At 38.6% G+C, this 21,745-nt stretch overlaps 1 protein-coding gene across 2 annotated transcripts in view; it reads right to left on the reverse strand.

Annotated features, from left to right (window-relative positions):
- The window catches only part of LOC6498121, a 48,816-nt gene extending 27,690 nt beyond the window's left edge, over window positions 1-21,126 (reverse strand). Inside the window, exons 1-2 of one of the 2 annotated variants that reach the window (XM_044715972.1) lie at window positions 21,015-21,126; window positions 14,839-15,718 (exon numbers count right to left, since the gene is read on the reverse strand). In XM_044715972.1, coding sequence (XP_044571907.1) covers window positions 14,839-15,283 — 445 coding nt within the window. In that variant the 5' untranslated portion in view covers window positions 15,284-15,718; window positions 21,015-21,126. Of the gene's footprint in view, window positions 1-14,838; window positions 15,723-21,014 lie in introns of both variants that reach the window. The other variant, XM_044715971.1, reaches the window with a different exon arrangement.
- Between the last annotated feature and the right edge of the window lie 619 nt (window positions 21,127-21,745).

The raw sequence follows: 21,745 nt of genomic DNA on the forward strand, positions 1-21,745 counted from the left end.
AATAAAATGCGGCATGCCACGCTCCCCCTTCAGTGTGGAGTCCTCCCCAACACACACCCACCTAATGAGCCTCTTAGCTCGAACTGAAAACTCATAATCAGCACAAAAATTTCACTCAACCCGATATTTGATGCACTGAGAGAATTTTAAGAAATATTTAAAATATAATACAAGTTTATTATCAGAGACTTAACTTTTAAATCATTTTTTTGAAGCTATTATTTAATTTTAAGTCTAAATATGTATAAGATTTTAAGTCATACTTTTTTGAGTGTATTTTCTCTGTGGAAATTACAGAATCGCATTGAAATTCAATGCCATTCGCATCACTTTTAGTCAATCATTACCGCATACGCACGCACTCGCAAACAAATACAAAACAAAACAGTTAATTAAACCGAAAAAATGCCTTAATCAAAAGTTTGTGCCACCTATTGTTGTTGCAATTGTGCTTGCCACAAGTCAGCAAAATAATTTGATTCAATGCGAAGCAATATCGGCCACCAAATTACTAATTGTTAGAAGCCAATTCCTGTACTAAACACCAAAAATATAGGTATCCTCCCAAAGGACTCTGGGCATTTAAATTTTCTTTGAAGAAACTTTATGTAAAATCGACTTTCATTATTTATGGACTGGTTATGTTGAAATGCCCGAGGGTGTGCCAGGGAGAGTAGGAGGCGGAATTTATTTATTGAAGAGCGGAATGGCATGTAAACCACAAATTAATTGGCTTGGTTAGACGCCGCAACGGACCAGAAAGTTGCATAAAAGTTTGCCGCCTCGATTGATTGATGTGGCCAGGCATTTGCCAGGTAATCAATGGCCAAGGATGCCCGTCGATGCCAAAGGACCTTCTGGCCATGTTGGGAAACAAATTGAATACGTCTCTGGATATTTATTTTTCTTAAAAGATTCCTTTAAACTTTCTTTCGTATGCAAAATTATTCAAAAAGCCGAAATAAAATGGAAATTTATTTTTTGCTGAATGGGCTAAAAATTTTCCTAGTCTATACCAGCCATAACTCAACGATTTTGGCCATTTAATAATTATCAGCTATTCAATTTATATTTATTTTATTTTTCTCGCTCAACTGGAAGTTGCTAACTTTTCCGACTTGCCTCTTATCCCGAGAGCTCTGTCAGGCGTGTAATAAATTATTTCAAACTCCTGGCACAAATCATGAGCAGCATAAATTCCACTTTCCAATCATGAATCATTAAACTATCGCAACGGCTTTTTGTTTTTGTGTTTTTTCTGCTTAGCCAGCGTACAAACAATTTTGTATCAAACAAATTAAAACTTTCTGGCCAAACTATTTAGATACAAATGCAAACAGATGGTCAGCCACGAGAAATTTTCTCGAAGGAAAGGCTGCCCAAAGGAGAGGTGTGGTGGGGTTATTGGGGAAACCATTTATTAGATAAGGTTAAGGGTTAGGAAGGAGCACAAGGAACTCTTTGGGAAAACTTGAAATTCACGTACAAGGCTTAGAATTCCTTCGTACATTTTCTTGCAAACAAAATCCTTTGGAAGCCTTTAAGTGGGAAAATGCTTTTACTGCTCTGCTTTCAGTAAATAAAACTAAAATGTTTTAAAAACAGAGTCATTTTTAATTTCTAAAAAGATTAAAATTGTTAGCAGTTTCTAATGCTTATTTATTTTTCATTGGCTAGCTCTTAGAAAGGATTAGGACCCTTAAAACACTCTTTGAGAAAACAATTCAAAAGAATTATAATTTAATATGTACGTATTCTAGCTAAAAATATAAATATTCTGTAGAATCCCTTCAAAGACAATTTAATGTCAAAACTCCCACGCCAAGAGCACGGAATACTATTCGCATAAAAGGACGAAAAGGATCAGGGATAGCCCCAGGCAAATGTTAGCTAAATGTGCAAAGCGCAGTGCGTCAAGACACGTGCAAAAAAATATATAACTTTGTTATGGAATTTAAAATTATAGAAAAACTAACATAATAAAATGTCTTGTTCTTCTTCCTTTTTGGAGTAAAAATATATCTATCAAGTAAAAAAACTATTAAAAAAATGTTTCTGAAACAATCTATTTTGTGAGGCATTTGTAGACTGAAAAAACACATTTTAAACTATTTTTCTTGCAGTGCAGACAAACAATTTACCCAAGCAGCGCCGTGCAATCTAATCAGTTCTAATGTCTTATGCCTCCTGTGTTCTCCTATTGGGCAAATTGCAAATGCTGTAGAACCCTTTGGCTTTGATCGTAAAAAAAACCGCCAAGACCATTCCATTCCCACTGCCACTTCTAAGGAAAATGTGTTAATAAAAGGACAAAGAGGTCCTTGGAAGCCAACGGAGCAAGCTGGGGGCAGCCGGGGAACTAAGAAAATTGAAATGAATGGGATTCGGATGGCGGGGGCGTGGCAGTAAGTTCATTTGCAAACATTCGGCCAGACGAACCCAGAGACTATGTGCAATGGATTTTCCATCCAAAAAAAAAAAGAAAGGATACCATCCTTGGGTCCTAGGGTATGTGACCTTAGTACGACGACTGGTACTATTTGTGTCTGCGTCTCTCTATTTAGCCCTTTTGTTTACTCGATTTTAGCATTTTTATTTTGTTGGTCAATCTTAAAGCAAATTTTTGTTGTGTGGGTGCAGCAGACAGCCGTAGGCAACTCAGTGTCCTTGCGCTACAAAAATGAAATGCAGCCAACAGGACGAGCTACAATGTTTGACTGACACACATGGCTGGGAGTGGGAATGGGGTGTGTGGGTGTTTGGGTGTTGGCATATCCTTGCAAACATTGCACTTTTGGGTTAAGCAAAGCAAACGCAGGCAAAATTCTTTTTTGGCCAACCACAAAAGTCTTTACTCTCACACTCGCACATACTGGCAATCTTTTTGGCCAAAAGCAATTCCATTTAAGCCTTAAAATGCACAAGAAACGACGGCAGCAAGACGATGGGGAAACCATAAAAGAGATAGCTATATATAAAACGAAAGAGAGCGGTATATAAAGCAGCAACAATAACGATTTTCGGCTGTACGCTCTTTACATTTATTTATGTATAAAATATACGTAAAGTAAAGCTGATAAAAATAACAAGAAATTGGTTTTCCTAATCACTAAAATGTTTGACAAAAACAAATAATAAATATTTAAAATAAATCGCCCTTTCAATATTTCGAGAATTCCCTAGTGTCCACACATAGTTTCTATTCCCAAGCCACATCGAAACGATAAGAGCAAATTAATCTTAAGCCGAATTCGAGAATTATACTCATGATGCCATTAACCAAAGTCACCTCGAAGTGAGCGTTTCGGTTTTCGGAAAAAAAATAATTCCAACTTGAAATGAATACTCCGCGAATATATATTGTGGTACTACTTACGATATTAGGATGTTGTTGGGGCTCTGAAAAAGACTGTTATATTACAAAGTCATTACACGAAAGCAGTGACACAATAGTCCAATGCTGGTGCAACAGTTCCGAAGAGCGCAGTGAACTAATGGAGCTATGGACCATGCAGCCCTATCATCGCTTGAAGTCCGATATCATTCAAAACAATACAATTATGGCCGAACTAGATATGGAGTATACCCCGTCACCATATTTCACGTGTGGTTGGTCGGAAAAATGGAAATCAAACATCTACTCCATCCCCTTCATGCAAACTAACAATTTTGTGTGTCGCTTTTATCCAAATGAGACCATCGGAAACTGTAGTTTCATTGACACAAACGACTGGAAGTCAGACGAAAAAGAATACTTTTTAATAGCTGACGGATTGCCGGGAGTTCCTTGCCACAAAGCAATAAACGAGGAACTTCGGTTCGTTTGCAACAATATCACCATCAAGGACTCAGTTCAAGAATTAACTCAACCTCACGAATTTGAGATTCAAATGGAGTATCTTAACGACCGACAGACTCAAAAGATCACAACAATATTAAGCGAAATGCTCGTGCCAAATATGTTCTTGGTGGGTTATTTTTTAACGAAAAGAAATAATTATGATTGCGTATATGTTGGTACCAACACCTTATTTTATAAAAAGCATGTTGCTGATTGTCAATGGAACCTACGTCCATGGAATCCTAAAATCAGACTTAAACAGAGAATTTTACCAATTCACTCGAAATTTTTTGATGATTTTTGTCTCGAAGAACGCCTCATACCTTACCAAACCTTTGAATGTCATTACTCGTGTCGCTTTGAGTTCCATAATGCGCCTTGGTCCCAAGACGAAATCTACAACCACACCACTGCGGCCACATTACCCGAAAGGCCACCCACTATTCCTCCCCAAGGATTCCATTATGACCAGGGGAGAAGAAAGCTTCATATTTTCTGGTTTCATCTAGATGAGCTCGAATGGAACGGACCGAACTTTACATACACCGTCAATTCTGACAATGAGTAAGCTTTCTTGTCATCCACATATAATATGATATTACAACATACAATCATTTTCAGAAAAGATCCTGTATTTTTAGGAACTACGCAGGCGATTTTTACCGACTGGGATGCCTCGTTCTCCTCGACCATTCGCATTCGCAGCAAGAACTCAAAGGGTTCGTCAGCCCTCAGCAGTGAAATAAAAGTTCCCATTCTGACCAATGCCGAGAATCAGCAACCCACAAACCTTCAGTATAATGACGAGAAATATATCTTTACCTGGGATCCTCCAAGCGATCACGATAACCTCATAGGTTACACTGTATCCTGGTGCATTGACTCCGGTACCAGTCTGCAGATCTGCCTCGAACAACAAAATATACAAATGGAGTCAATAAGCTTCTCACAGCATCAATTTCAGTTCTGGAACTCAATGCACTCCTCCAACTTGGCGGTGGCAGCCAGATATAGCGACAAAATCGGAGGTGGGATGCGTTGGACGGGATACAGATGGACCCAGACTAACCCACAGGTCGCGGGATTCAGTTACTACGTAGCTCCCATTGGCGTTTCAATCCTAATAATCTTATCCATTGCCTTTTACCGACGATACCGAGCATGTCAAAGGATCGAAGAAATCCTACCCGAAGGCTTAGAGCTTGATAGGGATAAAACTCCTCTTATTCCAGCTCGAGTCACTATTCCCGGTTACATATCACCGGAAGTTGTAATGCCCATCTATCATTTGATGCCCAAGAAGGACATGGAAATAGAAAAAAAACCACAAGACCGTAGGAATTCTACTAATAATACGATTATTAACCAGGATTCGCAGAACAATACTGATGCTACAGTAACGTACACTACATGTCGTCCTACATGTCCTACATGTACGTCTATACAAATTGAAACCTCGATAGCTACAGGTTCATACAGCACACTTCCTGTAAAGTCTTCGATAGTTCAGAATATTCCATATGAAATTCCCGAATTTCCCAAAAAACAATAAGTATTCAGTTAGAATGTAAATACATTTGTTAAATAAACTAGTTTTTTCAATGTTAGCTTTAGATGTTCTGGGAGATCCTGGCAAATCCCATCAATCATTCTAATGCTTATCCTATTGATGACTTCATCATGTCCAAGTAATTCATTGAAGTCCCAACAATCGTACCTTCATACTTATTATTATATTCTGATAAATATCAAATCAAGTTCTCCTTCCCCTCAGCAACACAAGGAAAATATGTGAAACCTTTACTGCAAAGCGTATTTCCCATTTCAGCATTTTTCCGGCAAATAGTTTTCCCTTTTTCATATGTGTTTGTGTCGGCTAACATATGTTTTCATTCCTTATTTTCCTTTGGCTCGCTTTTTTATTTTTTGTCTGCAATTTATTTTATTGCCGCAATGCAAAGTGCTTGTGTGTGTCTGTCTGTTTAGCCTGTTTAGTTGTTGTTGTAGCTGTGCAAGCCCCCTAGCCCCTAGGCTGTTTTTCATACTCGACCCACCCACTTTTCCACCCAAAATTTCCATCCCCAAACCAAGACCCCAACGAAACGCTGACACAAATGATGTGCTGTCTGTGCCTGGCCGGGCGCAATTAATGCGGCATCTGCTGTTGCTTTTGCTCTTGCTTATGTGTATGTTGCCACTGCTGTTTGTGCCACAGCTGCCACTGCTGCAGCACTGCCACCTGAATGACTATCCGTATCTGAATCTGTGAAGGCATTGGGGCCAAGCCGCAAAGGCACAAAAACAAATGCAAATTAATATTATGCCTATCCAGTGGCCATAAAACGGAAAGGATTTCGTTTAAAGGAAACATTAAATTATTTATTAAATATTGAATACAAAAATATTTTAAAAAGTTTATTTAAGATTAATACTTATTTTAAATATAAAAACAAGAATGTTTATGAGATATTTTAAAAATATTTCCTGAAAAATATACACACTTTTTATTCTCCTTAAGCTCATTGCAATTTTTTCACATTTTAAAAGTGGTTTTAATCCAAAAAAACTTAATCTCTTTTCTGGAAATCGGGGCGGTGAAAAATAATATATATAAAGTATATAGTATGGTTTGTAGTGTGGTATATAGTATATATCTCTTTTTTTATTCACATTTTGTACGCTTATGCACTGCAGCTGATGTGAGATTTTTTATACTTGCACAACTAATTCCGCAGTTGCTGCCAAAAACTTTTGCGGTTGAATGACTTTTGTGGCATGTTAGCAGCAGGACACACACACGTGTGTGTCTCCCATGGATGCCACATAGCATGTATGTGTACATGTGAGTGTGTAGCTCCTTTGTTGGTTTTGCGCAATATTTATGTTACGGTTACAAGGCTGCCTAAGCCCACATTAAGTTCGTTCTGGGGGAGTCGTCTTCGCAGCAGTTCCTTTCCGTTTCCTTCAAACAGCAACAAGAGAGGAATGGCGGCAATAGGGACGGAGGTGGAAAAAGCATAACGAGAAAGTGAAAGTCAAATCGATGGCGGAAATGTGGCATTTCTGGCTTGAAAGGTTTTTTCGTTTTGGTTAAAAGCTTTCGCCACTGCCACGACCGTTTGGCAAGTCAAACAAATCGTTTACTAATTGGCTGTCATGTATTTTAGTCCTTCATGTGCCATAGAGGACTGTGCCACAGTTTAAACAACTGTATATGCCGCAAGCAAAGAGCGAAAGAGAAAAAGACCAACATCACTCATACGCACTGTTGTCGCAGGGGATGGAGGAAATCACTCATACGCCGCGTTGCCAAGAGGAAGTTGCCTTTGATTTCACTCTGACTCTGACTCTTGATTGCGCTCAATGAAAAACGCTTTTCCCGCCGAATAGCAGAATATTTAATTGTTGCTATAGTTAAGAAGCTTAACTACCATCCATATATAAAGGCAACTATCCTGTCAAAGCAGCATTGCTTTATTTTTGGTAAGTTTGGTAAAACCATATCCATCAAATGATAATCCTTTCAAAAATATACAATAGAATAAGGTTAAAAAGAAGGATTTTATGTTAAAAAAAATAAACCAAAACTCAGACCAGTCCAGACTCCAAAGCGACTGTAAAAATTAGCTGATTTCAGTACAAAAAAAAATTAGCTGCTAGAAATTGCAATTTAATTAATGAAATGCATCGCAGACTGCGAAAATATGCGAGTCAGATAGTGGAGGGAAAATGCAAATAGCCGCAAAATTGGGGTGGGGACAAAAGGAAAAGTGAAAATTGCACAGCAGAAGCCAGCGCGAACGCCAGCGCGAGTGCCAGCCGACGCTCCAATGGGGGAAAATTACTAGAAAACCAAATTAACCAAATTAGCAAGCTGTAAATTCAGGGCCCTCCCCCCATCCTCCGGTTAACCCTTCTTGGCCTCATCTTACTGCCAACAGCTGCAGTGTAGACCAAATTAATAAAGTTTCACATTATTAGCGGAGTTTTCGCCGCGCGTCTTTCGCTTCGGCATTTTCCGTTTTAGCATTTCAACTCCATTCGGCCGGGCCCTTATACCCTTTTCTCCCTTTTGGCAAAAATTTAATTTTTTCTTTTAGTTTTAAGCGGGCCAAAGTTTACCTATTTTTGCATTTTCCTTTTTGCTTCACTTTTCTCGGTATATGTGTATTATGTGCTTTAAGTAAGTTGGACAAGTTAGTGCGGGTATCTGCTAGTGTGTGCGCTTAAATTATATGCCCAACTTTGGCCAAGAACTTTTTTTTTTTGGTTCTTTGGGCGACGTTAGCGGGGATCGCTTTAATTTATCGCCTTGCGCTTTTTTCACCAAAAATCCGGAATATATATGAGCCCATATATACATATAGACAGTTGTGGTTAATAGAATAGGTGTTCAGGACTGGTTAGGTAGTAGAAACAATACTTTCCTCAAGAACTTAAAGCATTTTATAAAAGGATGCAAACTCTTCCGTTTTGGGAATAAATTTCTTACAAAAAATTACATATAACTTCATGATAACTATTTTTTTAACCACAACTGTCCCGATGTCCTTTCATATACATATGTATATGTAGTTGCCCCATTACGATGACAGCACGCAAAGGAAAGCAGTCCCGCCAAGGAGAGGGGAAATACAACTAAGCGCAAAAATGAACAACACGCGGCGAGTATCCTGGCCACAGGACACGGGACACACTCTCCCAGCCAGGATGCTGGATTCACAACGCGTCGTACACGCAATTGACCTAATTTTACCCCCCTCAAGGTCCTTCCCGCGATTCCCGCACAGTTACCCCCACGTTCCGTTTTCTACCCAATGTCCCGGTAATGGTCGACGTTTAGCTTTGGGTCCTGGTTTGCCGCCAGGATGCATCGCGATGGGCGACAGGATGTGCAGCTTGCCGCCTCACAGGATGCACTTTACCCAATATTGTATTTCCCTCTCATATTTTTCTAATTTCTCGCATGTCCATGTGTTAGTTTCAAAAATTCATAGCATATTTCAAGAGGAAGAGTAGTTTTTGTTTTGTTTTTCCCTCACCTCTGCTAACATGTTCCATACTTTCCCAGTCATAAATATAAATCCAGGTGGCTGCCTTTTTTTTTATATTTTGTTTTCATTTTATGCTTTACATAATTAAGTTCTTGTCGATGGGAAAGTTTTTTGACATTTTGCTGGCTGATGGCTGGCTGGTTTTCTGGTGGGTTGGTTGGCAACTTTTGCCTCAAAATCTGCACATGGCTTCAAATTAATTTCATCGCAACAAGGACACATGACTAAAACAAGAAGCCAACACTTGTTCAGCGTGTTGCAGGAATGTTTTTAGAACGTGTTAATTAGGTGAATTTCTGAGTTGGATTTTCGTCACTCCAGCCAAATTAAAACCACACACAAAAAAGGAAAGCTGGAGTGCAACCTTGAACTAGGAGCAAATTGCTAAAAAGTTTGGTGAACCACAGGTGGTGCATTGAAGCTTAACATTAATCCACCAAATAATTGGATAGAATTCAATGAAGAGCATTTTAATTAAATAACTAGTATTAACTAGTTAATTAACTACTAACATATAAAAAACATATAATCACGAAATAAACCGCATGGCTCAGGCTAAGGCTATATATTGCTGGCTGTACCAATACTCATCCCCCTCTTAAGCGGAATACCTTAATCGATTTGTAGATCGAATCTGCATCAAAATCTAGAAATAAAAATTTTTTTACATATTCGATCAAATTTCCTGGGCTATCCCCTTCAAAATGTGGGAAATGCATGGGGAGCACAATATGGCCCACTGCGATGGCCATATCTTGGCCAATACTCATCGGATTCTTCAGCGGAATACCTTAATCGATTTGTACATCGATTCTCCACAAATCTGCATCAAAATCTAGAAATAAAAATTTTTTTACATATTCGATCAAATTTCCTGGGCTATCCCCTTCAAAATGTGGGAAATGCATGGGGAGCACAATATGGCCCACTGCGATGGCCATATCTTGGCCAATACTCATCGGATTCTTCAGCGGAATACCTTAATCGATTTGTACATCGATTCTCCACAAATCTGCATCAAAATCTAGAAATAAAATTTTTTTTAGATTTTCGATCAAATTTCCCGGGCTATCCCCTTCAAAATGTGGCAAATGCATGGGGAGCACAATATGGCCCAGTGCGATGGCCATATCTTGGCCAATACTCATCGGATTCTTGAGCGGAATACCTTAATCGATTTGTACATCGATTTTCCACAAATCTGCATCAAAATCTATAAATAAAAATTTTTTTACATATTCGATCAAATTTCCCGGGCTATCCCCTTCAAAATGTGGCAAACGCATGGGGAGCACAATATGGCCCACTGCGATGGCCATATCTTGGCCAATACTCATCGGATTCTTGAGCGGAATACCTTAAATGATTTGTAGATCGATTCTCCACAAATCTGCATCAAAATCTAGAAATTAAATTTTTTTTTAGATTTTCGATCAAATTTCCTGGGCCCAATTTGCCCTTCAAAATGTGGCAAATGCATGGGGAGCACAATATGGCCCACTGCGATGGCCATATCTTGGCCAATACTCATCGGATTCTTGAGCGGAATACCTTAATCGATTTGTAGATCGATTCTCAACAAATCTGCATCAAAATCTAGAAATAAAAATTTTTTTAGATTTTCGATCAAATTTCCCGGGCTATCCCCTTCAAAATGTGGCAAATGCATGGGGAGCACAATATGGCCCACTGCGATGGCCCACTGCGATGGCCATATCTTGGCCAATACTCATCGGATTCTTGAGCGGAATACCTTAATCGATTTGTATATCGATTCTCCACAAATCTGCATCAAAATCTAGAAATAAAAATTTTTTAGATTTTCGATCAAATTTCCTGGGCTATCCCCTTCAAAATGTGGAAAATGCATGGGGAGCACAATATGGCCAACTGCGATGGCCATATCTTGGCCAATACTCATCGGATTCTTGAGCGGAATACCTGAATCGATTTGTACATCGATTCTCCACAAATCTGCATCAAAATCTAGAAATAAAAATTTTTTAGATTTTCGATCAAATTTCCCGGGCTATCCCCTTCAAAATGTGGAAAATGCATGGGGAGCACAATATGGCCCACTGCGATGGCCATATCTTAGCCAATACTCATCGGATTCTTGAGCGGAATACCTGAATCGATTTGTACATCGATTCTCCACAAATCTGCATCAAAATCTAGAAATAAAAATTTTTTAGATTTTCGATCAAATTTCCCGGGCTTTTTTTTATTAAAATTTTGAAGGGGATACCCTTCAAAATGTGGCAAATGCATGGGGAGCACAATATGGCCCACTGCGATGGCCATATCTTGGCCAATACTCATCGGATTCTTGAGCGGAATACCTTAATCGATTTGTTCATCGATTCTCCACAAATCTGCATCAAAATCTAGAAATAAAAATTTTTTTACATATTCGATCAAATTTCCTGGCCCATCCCCTTCAAAATGTGGAAAATGCATGGGGAGTACAATATGGCCCACTGCGATGGCCATATCTTGGCCAATACTCATCGGATTCTTGATTTTCTTGGCCAACTAGATTTACATTGTTGAGTGAAATTTTTGAATCGATCATTCCTTTAGTTCATGAAGTATCTTGCTTAGTTTTCCCTTTGCTTATTTTACATTGATAATTCAATCTCTCGATGTGTAGCTGCCAAACGTTTAATAATGAATATACTCCACAAAATAAATCCCTATTTATTTCCCAATCCTAATAAATATTCCTTGTTATCGCAGCCCTACAAACAAGTCGCACTAAAGACTCTAAAGCACCTCCAACTGACTCCCAAACACTAATTAACTTAATCGAAAACAATAACTATAAATTGTAGTCTAACTACCTCGTGAATGCCGGGCCTTTGATTGGATCGAAGTCATCCCGAAACTAAAACCGAAGCAGAAATGGAAATTGCAGAGCCCAGCCACCCCCGAACAACTACAAACGGTCTATATTGATTTATAAAATTTCTGAAATTCCGCTGAAATCAGCAGCAAACAAACTTCTTATGATCAAACTTTTATGCACTGGCACATAATTCCGAGAGCCTACAACTATCTAAGATGCCACCCAAAGCCCATCGGCCACCACCCACCCACCGCTTCCCGAGCCCCTCAAGGCCGCTCTAATTGCATTTAATTAGCTGGCAAGTTGGCCTGGTTTTTCTCCCCCCACCGGCTCTCCCTTTTTTCCATCTTCTGTCACGCTGAAAAGTTGACCGACATAAATTTCATTAATTAGTTGAAAATTTGCCTCGGCACTTTTGTGCGAAACAATTTTTGAAGATTTTTTAACGCTGCTTGGTCATTTTCTCCTGTTGGCCCTTTTTCTTACTTATTTTTTTTTTTGGTCATTAAACAAATGTATTTATGGGATACATGTCCGGGTTTCAAAATCAGGAAGAGGATCAACCACAAGATGGAAAGTCCTGTGGCCACAAACCCAAGGACTCCGAGCGATATTTGATGCCAGCCAAAAGTTTCCCACGAAACTTGCTCAACTTTAAGCGGCCTGCTTAAATCCTCGACAGACACGCTGATAAACAAGCAAACTTGTCTAATGTTCCACTTTCCGTTCGCCGGCGTTCCTTATTTTTCTTTCCCAGCCAGCCAGCCAGCCAGCCACTTTCGCCCAAGGATATGCCAGGATTTAAGCTATGGTGGCATGGTGAGGAAACTCGTTTCGCCATTGACAAATTCCAGAGATCTAGAGCTAGGGGAGAATGCCACAGTGAGGAATTGGCAGCCAGCAGCCAGTGGCCAAAATGGGGATAAATCAATTGAAAAATATTAATGAATTATTTATGAGATAAGGCAGAGGGCGAATAAAACGAGAAACCAGGAAATAAAACCAAAGCCACAGGAGAATTTGCTCTGGTCCAAAAACCGCAGGAGGAAAAAACCCCAAAGCAAAAAAAAACAAAAAAAAAAATCATTGAGAAAAGTATAGAAAAAACAAAGAAAAAAGCAGCCAGACCAAAAACAAAACCAAATCCCCTCAAAAAAATATAGAAACTGTAGAAAAATTACACTGGAGACTAATAAAACAAGATTATTGCGGTATAACCGCAGACAGTTCATGGGGTCTGAGGCAGCAAGCCTTTTGGGCCAGAACTAGACAATGAGCCAGGCCATAAATCACTTCCAGAAATGCACCAGAAAAAAATAATATGCATTTCAATCGATTTCAAAGTATAATTATGACATGAAAAATGACTAAAACAAGGCAATTCAGAAGCAGTTTATGGGAAATGGCTTTCTCTTGTAAATATTCAATATTGACCAGGTCCGAATGGGGAAATGAAGCTCATAAGCCGGGAGACCAGGAATGTGTCTGCAATTCAATTTCGTGCGACACGTCCAAGTAAATGCAATGAAATGAACATTCATCCAGGACATCCCACAGCAGCTCAAGGCAATCAGTTTCCATCACTCAAGGAGATCAACGAAGCAGGGAAAATGTAAGCCACATCTCAGGGTGAAATTGTGTGAATTTCCGATAGGTTTCCTCAAATGTCTCTTCAATAGAAAGCAATATTAATTGCAACATTTTTGCCAAACAATATATTTGAAATATTCAATTAATTACATACATAGGTACAATGTACTATATTTAATTTTATTGAAAGTTCAAGTCCCTTGGCTTTTGGTAATTAATCATTATACCTTTTGGTGTAAATTTATTTAAGAAAAAAAAAATAAATATATATATTTATTTATAATTAAAAGCTAATAATTTCAAAAAATTTCTATGCATTTGACACATCTGCTTTTTAACAAAACTTGACAATTTTAATGTTTGTATTTGCCAAAAGCATATATGATATGTAGAATTTATTTTCCATTTGTTTAAAATTAATAGAGGTGTAAAAAATGAAAATAAAATAGTAGTTCTGTAATTTGTGAGCTGTAAATAAATGGAAAACAGTTCAATCAATCCTTAGCGTGAAAAAATTGCTTAAAACTATGGAATGAACAAAAACAAAAAGCGGAAAACTGAACACTCATCGCCCGTCAATGAAAATTCCAAACACGAAAATTAATTATTAACAAATTGGTAAGCATGAAACAAATAAATTGCTTATGTGGCTCGTGTTGCTGCTGGAAATGTTGCTGGCAGCTGGCCAGTTGAGCCCGTTGTGAGCAATTTGTGCATTATGCATAAAATGCAATTTGAACTATTAAAAGCATACTTTTAGCACTCACTGTTCGCACTGTTGGGGTGCAGGGGCCTCACTATTAAGGGGGCTAGCCAGCCTGGAGGATCGGACCAGAGACCACGGACATTTTAGCTATTTTCCACGCACGTAAACATAATTTGCATTGCTCTGAAATATTATGGCAGCAGCTAAAAGTATGCAATACAGCATTTTGCCCACTTTCTCCGGCTTTCGCCGCCCCTTTCTCTCTGCTTTCCCTTCCCTTTCGCCATTTTGTTGGCTCGCGATTTGCTTCCATGAAAGCGGAGAGGCAAAAAGTTGAAGTACCAGAGCAAACAGAAACTTTCTAAAGGATGCAGCCAGTGATGTCCTTTCTAATTTGGTTATATTATTTTAACATTATTTACTTTAATGTTTAGGGTTTAGATTTTAGATTACTAATTTGGTAAATTATTTGTTATATATATTATCAAAAATAGTCAATCATGAGTTAAAAATACTACAAAAATATATTACTTTTTTAAACTCAAAGAATTTGTTAGTAATCAAGTATAAAAACAAGTTATTTTTCATATAATACTTTTGTTAAACTTGATTAAAATAATTTTTTAAGCTTTTTTTGTTAGATATAATTTAAAACATATACTTTTCTTTTTTTAAAAATATTATTTCTTAGTTTTGGCTGCTTTTTTGCCACATTAACCCACTGAAAATGACCGGGGTCAGAGGGCAAAGTGTGTCAGTTCTGTCCGGACGGACTGAGTGAAAAAGCAAGAGCACTTACCGTTATAGAATGGCCAGAGTAGCGATTGTTGCTCTTGTTGTTTTTGTTGTTGTAGTTGTTGTTGTTGTTGCTGTTGTATTATGCTAACAACTAACGCCATTATTATAATAACTGTTCGCGTCGCCGTCGTTTTTGTTATTTTTGTAGTTGTTGCTGTACGCCGGCTTGTTGCTTTTGCCGCTGATGTTGCTGTTGCTCCCGATGATGTTGCTGTTATATTTGTTATTGCTATTGCTAGGACATCGGCGTCGACGTCGTCGTCGGCGCCGCTGCGACGCAAAAATCCGCATAAATTTATATTGCAAATTTGTTTTCCCCAATGTTGCTCCTTCCGTTGCTCCTGCTCCTGTTCCTGCTCCTGCTCCTCCTGCTGCCGATGTTGTTGCCGCTGCTGCTGCTGCTTCTCCTGCCTGTGTTGCTTAACAATAACTATTGCCGCAGGCATCCAGCGAGATTTAATAGTTTTTGCCTGTCGTTGAGTTTTATTTGCCAGTTTTCAGCTGATTTTTCTTGTTGCTGCATTTAAGTGCCGATGTTGCTGCCACCGTTGGCGTACGCGTTCGTGTTGCTGCCGCTAATGTTACTATTGCTGCAGCAGCGTGTCCAGCAGCATAATGCGCCATTTGCTGTAGCTGTTGCTGCTGCTATTTTTTTGTGTTTTTTTGCTATTTTGTTATTATTTTATTTTATGCTTACTTAAACTTTTACTTTTTTCCAAGCAATATAGCCTCGCGCCAATGAAATATTTGATCTAAACACTGCCAGTAGCATTCAGATTGTTGCCGTTGCTACTTTTGCTCTGGCTGAGCAATATTTTTACTGTCTGTTCAGCTTTATCTCAGCTTACTTTTAGTTTTCCTTTTTTTTTTGTTTAGCTTGCCTGACTGAACAAAAAAATAAGCAATGAAGCAATCACTTTCAGAACCCCGACGGCAACGTGTTTATTTACAAAAAAGGTAAGAGATTTAAAGGGTTTCCCTCACATTCGACTTGAAATATGTAGCCACCTAGAATTGGGTCTAAAATACTTTTTCACTTCAGCGGACTTTTCTCTTGTTTTTCCAGTCTATTGAGGTGATAAGGTAATCACTTTCAGGTGTGAAATGGACAAATAATCCGGCAGTAAGTTATTTGATTCTAAAAGGGAAATAAATGTGTTTGTTTTGCTTTTAATTTTATGACACAGTTTATTGAACAACAGCTCACTTAAAGATGGTATTAGTTCTTTGCCTTTTTTTTTTTAAATCTTTATAAGAAATTTTCTGTCTAATAAACCTCTACTATCAAAGGGTATCCTTTTATTTTTTCTGCATCCTGCCTGTTGCTCGCTAGCACGTCAACACCTTTACTTTACTCAACTGCCCGTCTGTCCGCTTGTCCTTTTGTCCGTCTCTTCGAGTGCCAAAGTTTTCAGCTTTCAGTTTTGCCATTTTAGCTGCCACTTTCCCTGCACTTCACTTCAGTTCGCTTCACCTGGCAAAAAAACCGTCCCACCCACTGCCTTACACTTCGACAGTCGATGTATTTTTCTGACGCCCCCCACCGGTTGGTGTCTTTTGCCGGAGTTTCCCTTTGGCCATCAGTTTACATGGCCATTTCTATCTCTAACCAAGTCCCAGTCCAGTCCCTTCCATTTGACCTCCTCTTGGCCATTTGCTGTTAGTCTAATTTAATTGCATTCGTGGATCGTTTTGTTACGTATACGCAGCGTAAGCCAGCGGAGGAGCACGAGAGGCCGAGAAGAAATTCCATTGAGGTTGCAGTTTGTTCTGCAACAACGCCCTGACCTGCCTGCCTGCTGGCCGGCCTGGCTCATGGTGTCCTTGCTGCTATGCATTGTTTTGTTATCCCTTAATCCTTATCAGTTGCCCAGGCAAAATACAAAACAAAACAGTCACAAAAAATAAACAAATGGCACAAAAAAACGAACGAAAAAAGGCAAAACAAAGCTAAATAAATAAAAAAAGGAAACAGAAAAGGCAGAAACACAGAGAGCGGAGTGGCTGACCCTGTTTTGTTCACTTTTACTTTTATTCGACTGCAAGGTAAATGATTTATTATCGAGTGGCGGCCGAATGGCCCATTCTTTAAACAAACCATTGTAATTAATGATACAGAAAATGAAATTCAACACACAAAACTTGGCCGCAGATTTATTGCCTTGCACTTGAACCGAACAATAAATAAATAGTTCTTGGTGAGTGGGCTATCCTGGCTAAATCCTGAGTCCTGATTAGCCAAGAAGGCTCCTGTAATAGTCAGGTACTTAATGAGAAACACAACCACAATTGTAGGTGGACCCAGAATCAGCTTGTAGTTATAATTGGAATTAGAACTTCTAATTTAGAAGCAGTTGTAGCAACATAACTTTGAATAACAAAATCCATAAAGCCCCAAATATCCCAATATATAGCCTTTCACGTAATATCAACTTTAATCAAGCCACTTCACCTGCTCTCTGGCATTTCCCCAAGGATACCGCAGTGAACCAATCAATAAAATTCCCTTTAATAATGTCGAAAAGAAGACCCGCCCGGGTAGTCATAAAAAAGCGTTCCAAAAACGATATGAAATATGCTTCATAAAGATTAAAACCTGTTCTTTTCGGCCCCGCCCATTTGCCCCACCATACCCGGTAACAGATGCAACCACATATGGGTGGGAAGAAAGGGGGTAAGGTGGGAAGGAAGGAGGCAAGGACTCAGTATATGTGAGTCCTGGTAACATTTTATTATCCTAGAATTCCAGCACAGACCACAAAGTGCGGGCAACAGCTTGGGGAAGCCTTTCTGAGGCCATCTATGAGCTTTGCTTTTGCCATCTCCTGAGTTCTTTGGCTGCACTTCAAGAAACTCTTTTATAATTTTGTTATTAAATATTTTAAAAAATAAATAATATATCTACATATATGTATCTTTCCCTAGTGAATTTAAAATTTACTTATTTAAATAGAGAAATAATGTACCATTTTCTAAAACTATTTAAGTTTCACCTAGACAAGTTAGATAAGATTATAAGATAATAGATAAAAAAGAATAAATTAAAAAAAAACTGAAATACTTAGTATGTATTGAATTCTATTCTAACTTACAAGTCACATGTAATTAAAATGTAAGCCTAAAACTGATATTGTTTTTGTTTTTCCTTCTGTGTACACAGGACTAGAGCTAAGCGGCTTTCCCTCAGGCACCTCAAAGGAGCCAACATTTTGTGAGCCAACAAGGGGTCGCCGAGAGCAAAGGGCAGTCGAAACAGAAGGACACCTAACCCCGGGCCAGGACGTCTGTCAATAAGCCTTACTCTACAAGAATTCATTTGGGTCGGTGCGTGTGTGTTTGGTTTTGGGCTTTTCACAGGCGCGTGTTTATGAATTATTAGCATAAACAATCACACGGACTACGGATTCAGGACTCGGCACACGGATGAATATGTCCACATATTCCACACAACAAGCTAGAGTCCTGTATGAATCCTGATTAAATGTAATGCGCTCAAAGCGCATTCAAAGTTGCCAAAACTTGAATTATTGATGGTGTCACTGCTGGATAGCCACGGTCATTAGCCAACTAGCCAAAAAGTGACCACTGCCACCAAGGACAATGGCGTTCATTATTCAGTATATGTCCTTGGGCGGGCGTTAAGCTCTCAATGTGATTAGGTGAACCTAGTCCAGGGCGGTTGTGTGCGTTCTTTACACTCCATTAGAGTTGAAAATTTTCCCCGAAAACTGACTAAAATTTCTTGTCTTAAATTCATGCGGTTTCCTCAGACAACTTAAGGAACTTTTTTTGGGACCCTCGGGGGCAAAAACAGCAACGCCCAAAAAAAGCATTTCCCTTTTTACATTATTTATTCGACCCTTGACAGCCTTTTCATATATATTTCATACATTTTTATGCCTTTCCTCACATTGAAGAATTTTAATTTTCATCCCACCACGGAGCCGAAACTCCGGAGGTAGAGGAGACCCTAACTCGATTCTGTCGAAGGACAGCCTCGATGTCCTTGCTGGGTTTGATTGATTGGCGGCAGGCAGCGAAACAAACAGAAAGTCCTGTAGCCAACAAGCCAGGTGAATAGTCAGGTGTCAATCGTAAGCCTTGTGACAAAAAAAAAAACGACAACAAAATCGGGGAACAGGCAAAACAACTTTTTCCAAGATGTTGGCAAATGCAAATGAAATTTTTAGGGTGCCTTGATTGGAGTTTTGTGTCTCAGTTGTCATTTTTAATTGGCTTATGAGTCGAAAGCCCTAAAATGACATTATTTGCCTTGCTGCCTTTTTATACCTCACTGTAATTGCGAAAGTGTATTTAAAATTTTCCTCCAAAAATTGTCTGAGTCTAATTAAAAGCAAATGCCAGGGATTTCAAGCCATTTCAATGGGTGTCCCATTACAGAGCACATGTAAAATGTTTTAAAGGGTTTCCACTTCCTTTTTTTTTGTTTGGGGTCTAAAATTTAATTCGTATTCGTATTTATGCTGCAACTGGAGTTTTCCTGAACTACTTTCAAAGCCAACTAATCCTGTGGAAAAACAAAAGCCCGAACCACTCTATGTCAGTGGGGCCTGTAATGTTAGAGCTGGCTCTTAACCCATTCCGGGATGCTGGCTGGCGCCTCTTAACCCATCCATGCACCCACAACTTCCACTTAAAACCAAACAAACCAGAACATAGCGCACCCGAGCACTTGCCTGTGTGCTTTTTACATACAACATGGCCAAAAGCGTCGGCATTAAAGCCATCAACGCGACTGCGATTGCATGTATGGGCCACATTTTGGCCTAGTCCTAGGCCTAGAACACAGAACTACACAAGGAGAAAGGTTTAGCTAAATTTTTATAGAAGGTTTTGGTATTTATTCTAATAATAATTAAGTTGTTTATAAACTTTTTTATAATTTTCTACAAAGGACTTTTATAAAGGTATTTTAAGACAAGTCGCTTGTATATATTTTAAATGATTAAAGAATCATTTTTATTTATATACACGTTGTGTCATTTAATCTACTTTGAATTAGAAAAAAAGCTCCAGACATTAGAAGATTAAATCGTTATTTGATATTATTTTTTTTCTGTATTTTTTTTTTTCGACAGCCTACGATTAAGTGTCGGGAAAATTGCTAGACGATTTTCGCGTCATTTTTCTGGCCTCGCTTAGGACATCAAAATGAGGGGAATGAGGGGGCGACTAATACTACGCCCCCAAATTCTGTGCCTCTTGGTCCTTGCCCCTTGCTCCATATCCTTTTTCTACATCACCCACGCCTCACTGAGCATAAATCACACGAAAGTAGGAAATAAATGTTCAATGTTTGTTTGTCTGGGTTGCTTGCCACATTTGGTTGCATAAATGTACAAATATATGTATATACTTTCAGGGTTAGAGGTTCAGAGTATAAAATTTGTATTTGGGGGATTGCAATTGACAGTTTATTTATTCATTTTGACAGTTTTATGGACACGCACGCACGAATCACCGATTGGGGGACTTAATTTCATGGTTAATCCGTTACAAATGTCAACTGTCAATTGGTTTGTTATTGGTATAGGTCCACCCCAAAATCCAAAGATTATCTCACCCAATCCCACTAAAAAAAGAGACTGGCACAAAATCAGTAATTGCAGTTGCATATCTAATAATCAAATATTCAAAATCAATGCGTAAATTTGTCAATTATATGCCGCTAACATTTGACATTAGTTAGTTTTGTCCATTATTGTTTTGGTTATTGTTGGTTTGTTCATTTTCCATTGTTGTTGCTGTTGTTGATGTTGCTATTGTTGTTGTTCTAGCTGTTTTGGTTGCTGTTGGTGCTATTGTTGTGTGTTTTCCTGTTTGCTGATTGACAATGACAGGCAATGTCGCCTGCTGTTGATTGGGAAAATGGTACTGGGAGCGGGAAATGTTGTTTGAAATGTTCACACACACCGCACAATTACACACTTACACACTAACACACACACACATGCAATTGATGACAATCGACACTGTTCATGAATATTTAAAATTCTATTGTCGCTGCTGTTATTGTTGTTTTGTCAATTGCGGTTTTTGCCTTGACTCCATGGTGCCATTGAAAAGCCACTGTTTTTATTATTTTTTTCCGGCCTTCGTTAACACACTCGAAAAATTACGCCTTTTGCCATGCCAAAGAACTTGCCACCGATTTACCGTTATGACTATACACCGATGTACAAGGACACGTGTGGCACTTCCGCAGCCCATGAATGCCGTCACAATACTAAGAGATCGACGGCTTCAGAACTCAAACTCTGGCTGAGGCAAAGGCGAAGGCTGCCACTTCGAATGCGGTTCGAATGTTGGCCGAGTCACGTTGAAAACCCGACAAAATCAACAGCACGAACTGCCCAGACACACACACACACGAACACTCACACACTATTACAAATACAGGACATCCGACTGAAGGGGAAAAGCTTTCAATGGTGGATGCCCAATTCGCCGCACTCCGAATGTGTGTTAAAGCTTGTTTTAAAAGAAGGGGTTTATTTCCCTTTTTATTTTCTATTCTAATCAAGTTTAAGTTAGATATTTTATTTTATTGTAAGGGTTTTTTTTGTAAAAACAATGTCTTCCTGCAATAAAACTGTAATCTATTTGTTGAAACTAATATTAGTGATTGGAACAGGTACTTTAGTGTAAACATATTCTAAGTAAATAAGTAACATAAGCTTTCATACCATAAATGTCTATATACTAACTACAATACTAACTAACTATATAATAACTAAAAATATTGAAATGATTAGGTAGCTGAAAAAATTGTATTTTTTAAAAAGAGGTATATTTTTAAATATTCCCCCTCTGGGATAATAAAAAACTGCTTTTTTTCAACTGCAAAACTGCTTCATGAAGAATATTAAAGGATATCACACTGCTTA

Source organism: Drosophila ananassae, chromosome 3R (assembly GCF_017639315.1).
Source record: "Drosophila ananassae strain 14024-0371.13 chromosome 3R, ASM1763931v2, whole genome shotgun sequence".
Taxonomy (NCBI): domain Eukaryota; kingdom Metazoa; phylum Arthropoda; class Insecta; order Diptera; family Drosophilidae; genus Drosophila; species Drosophila ananassae.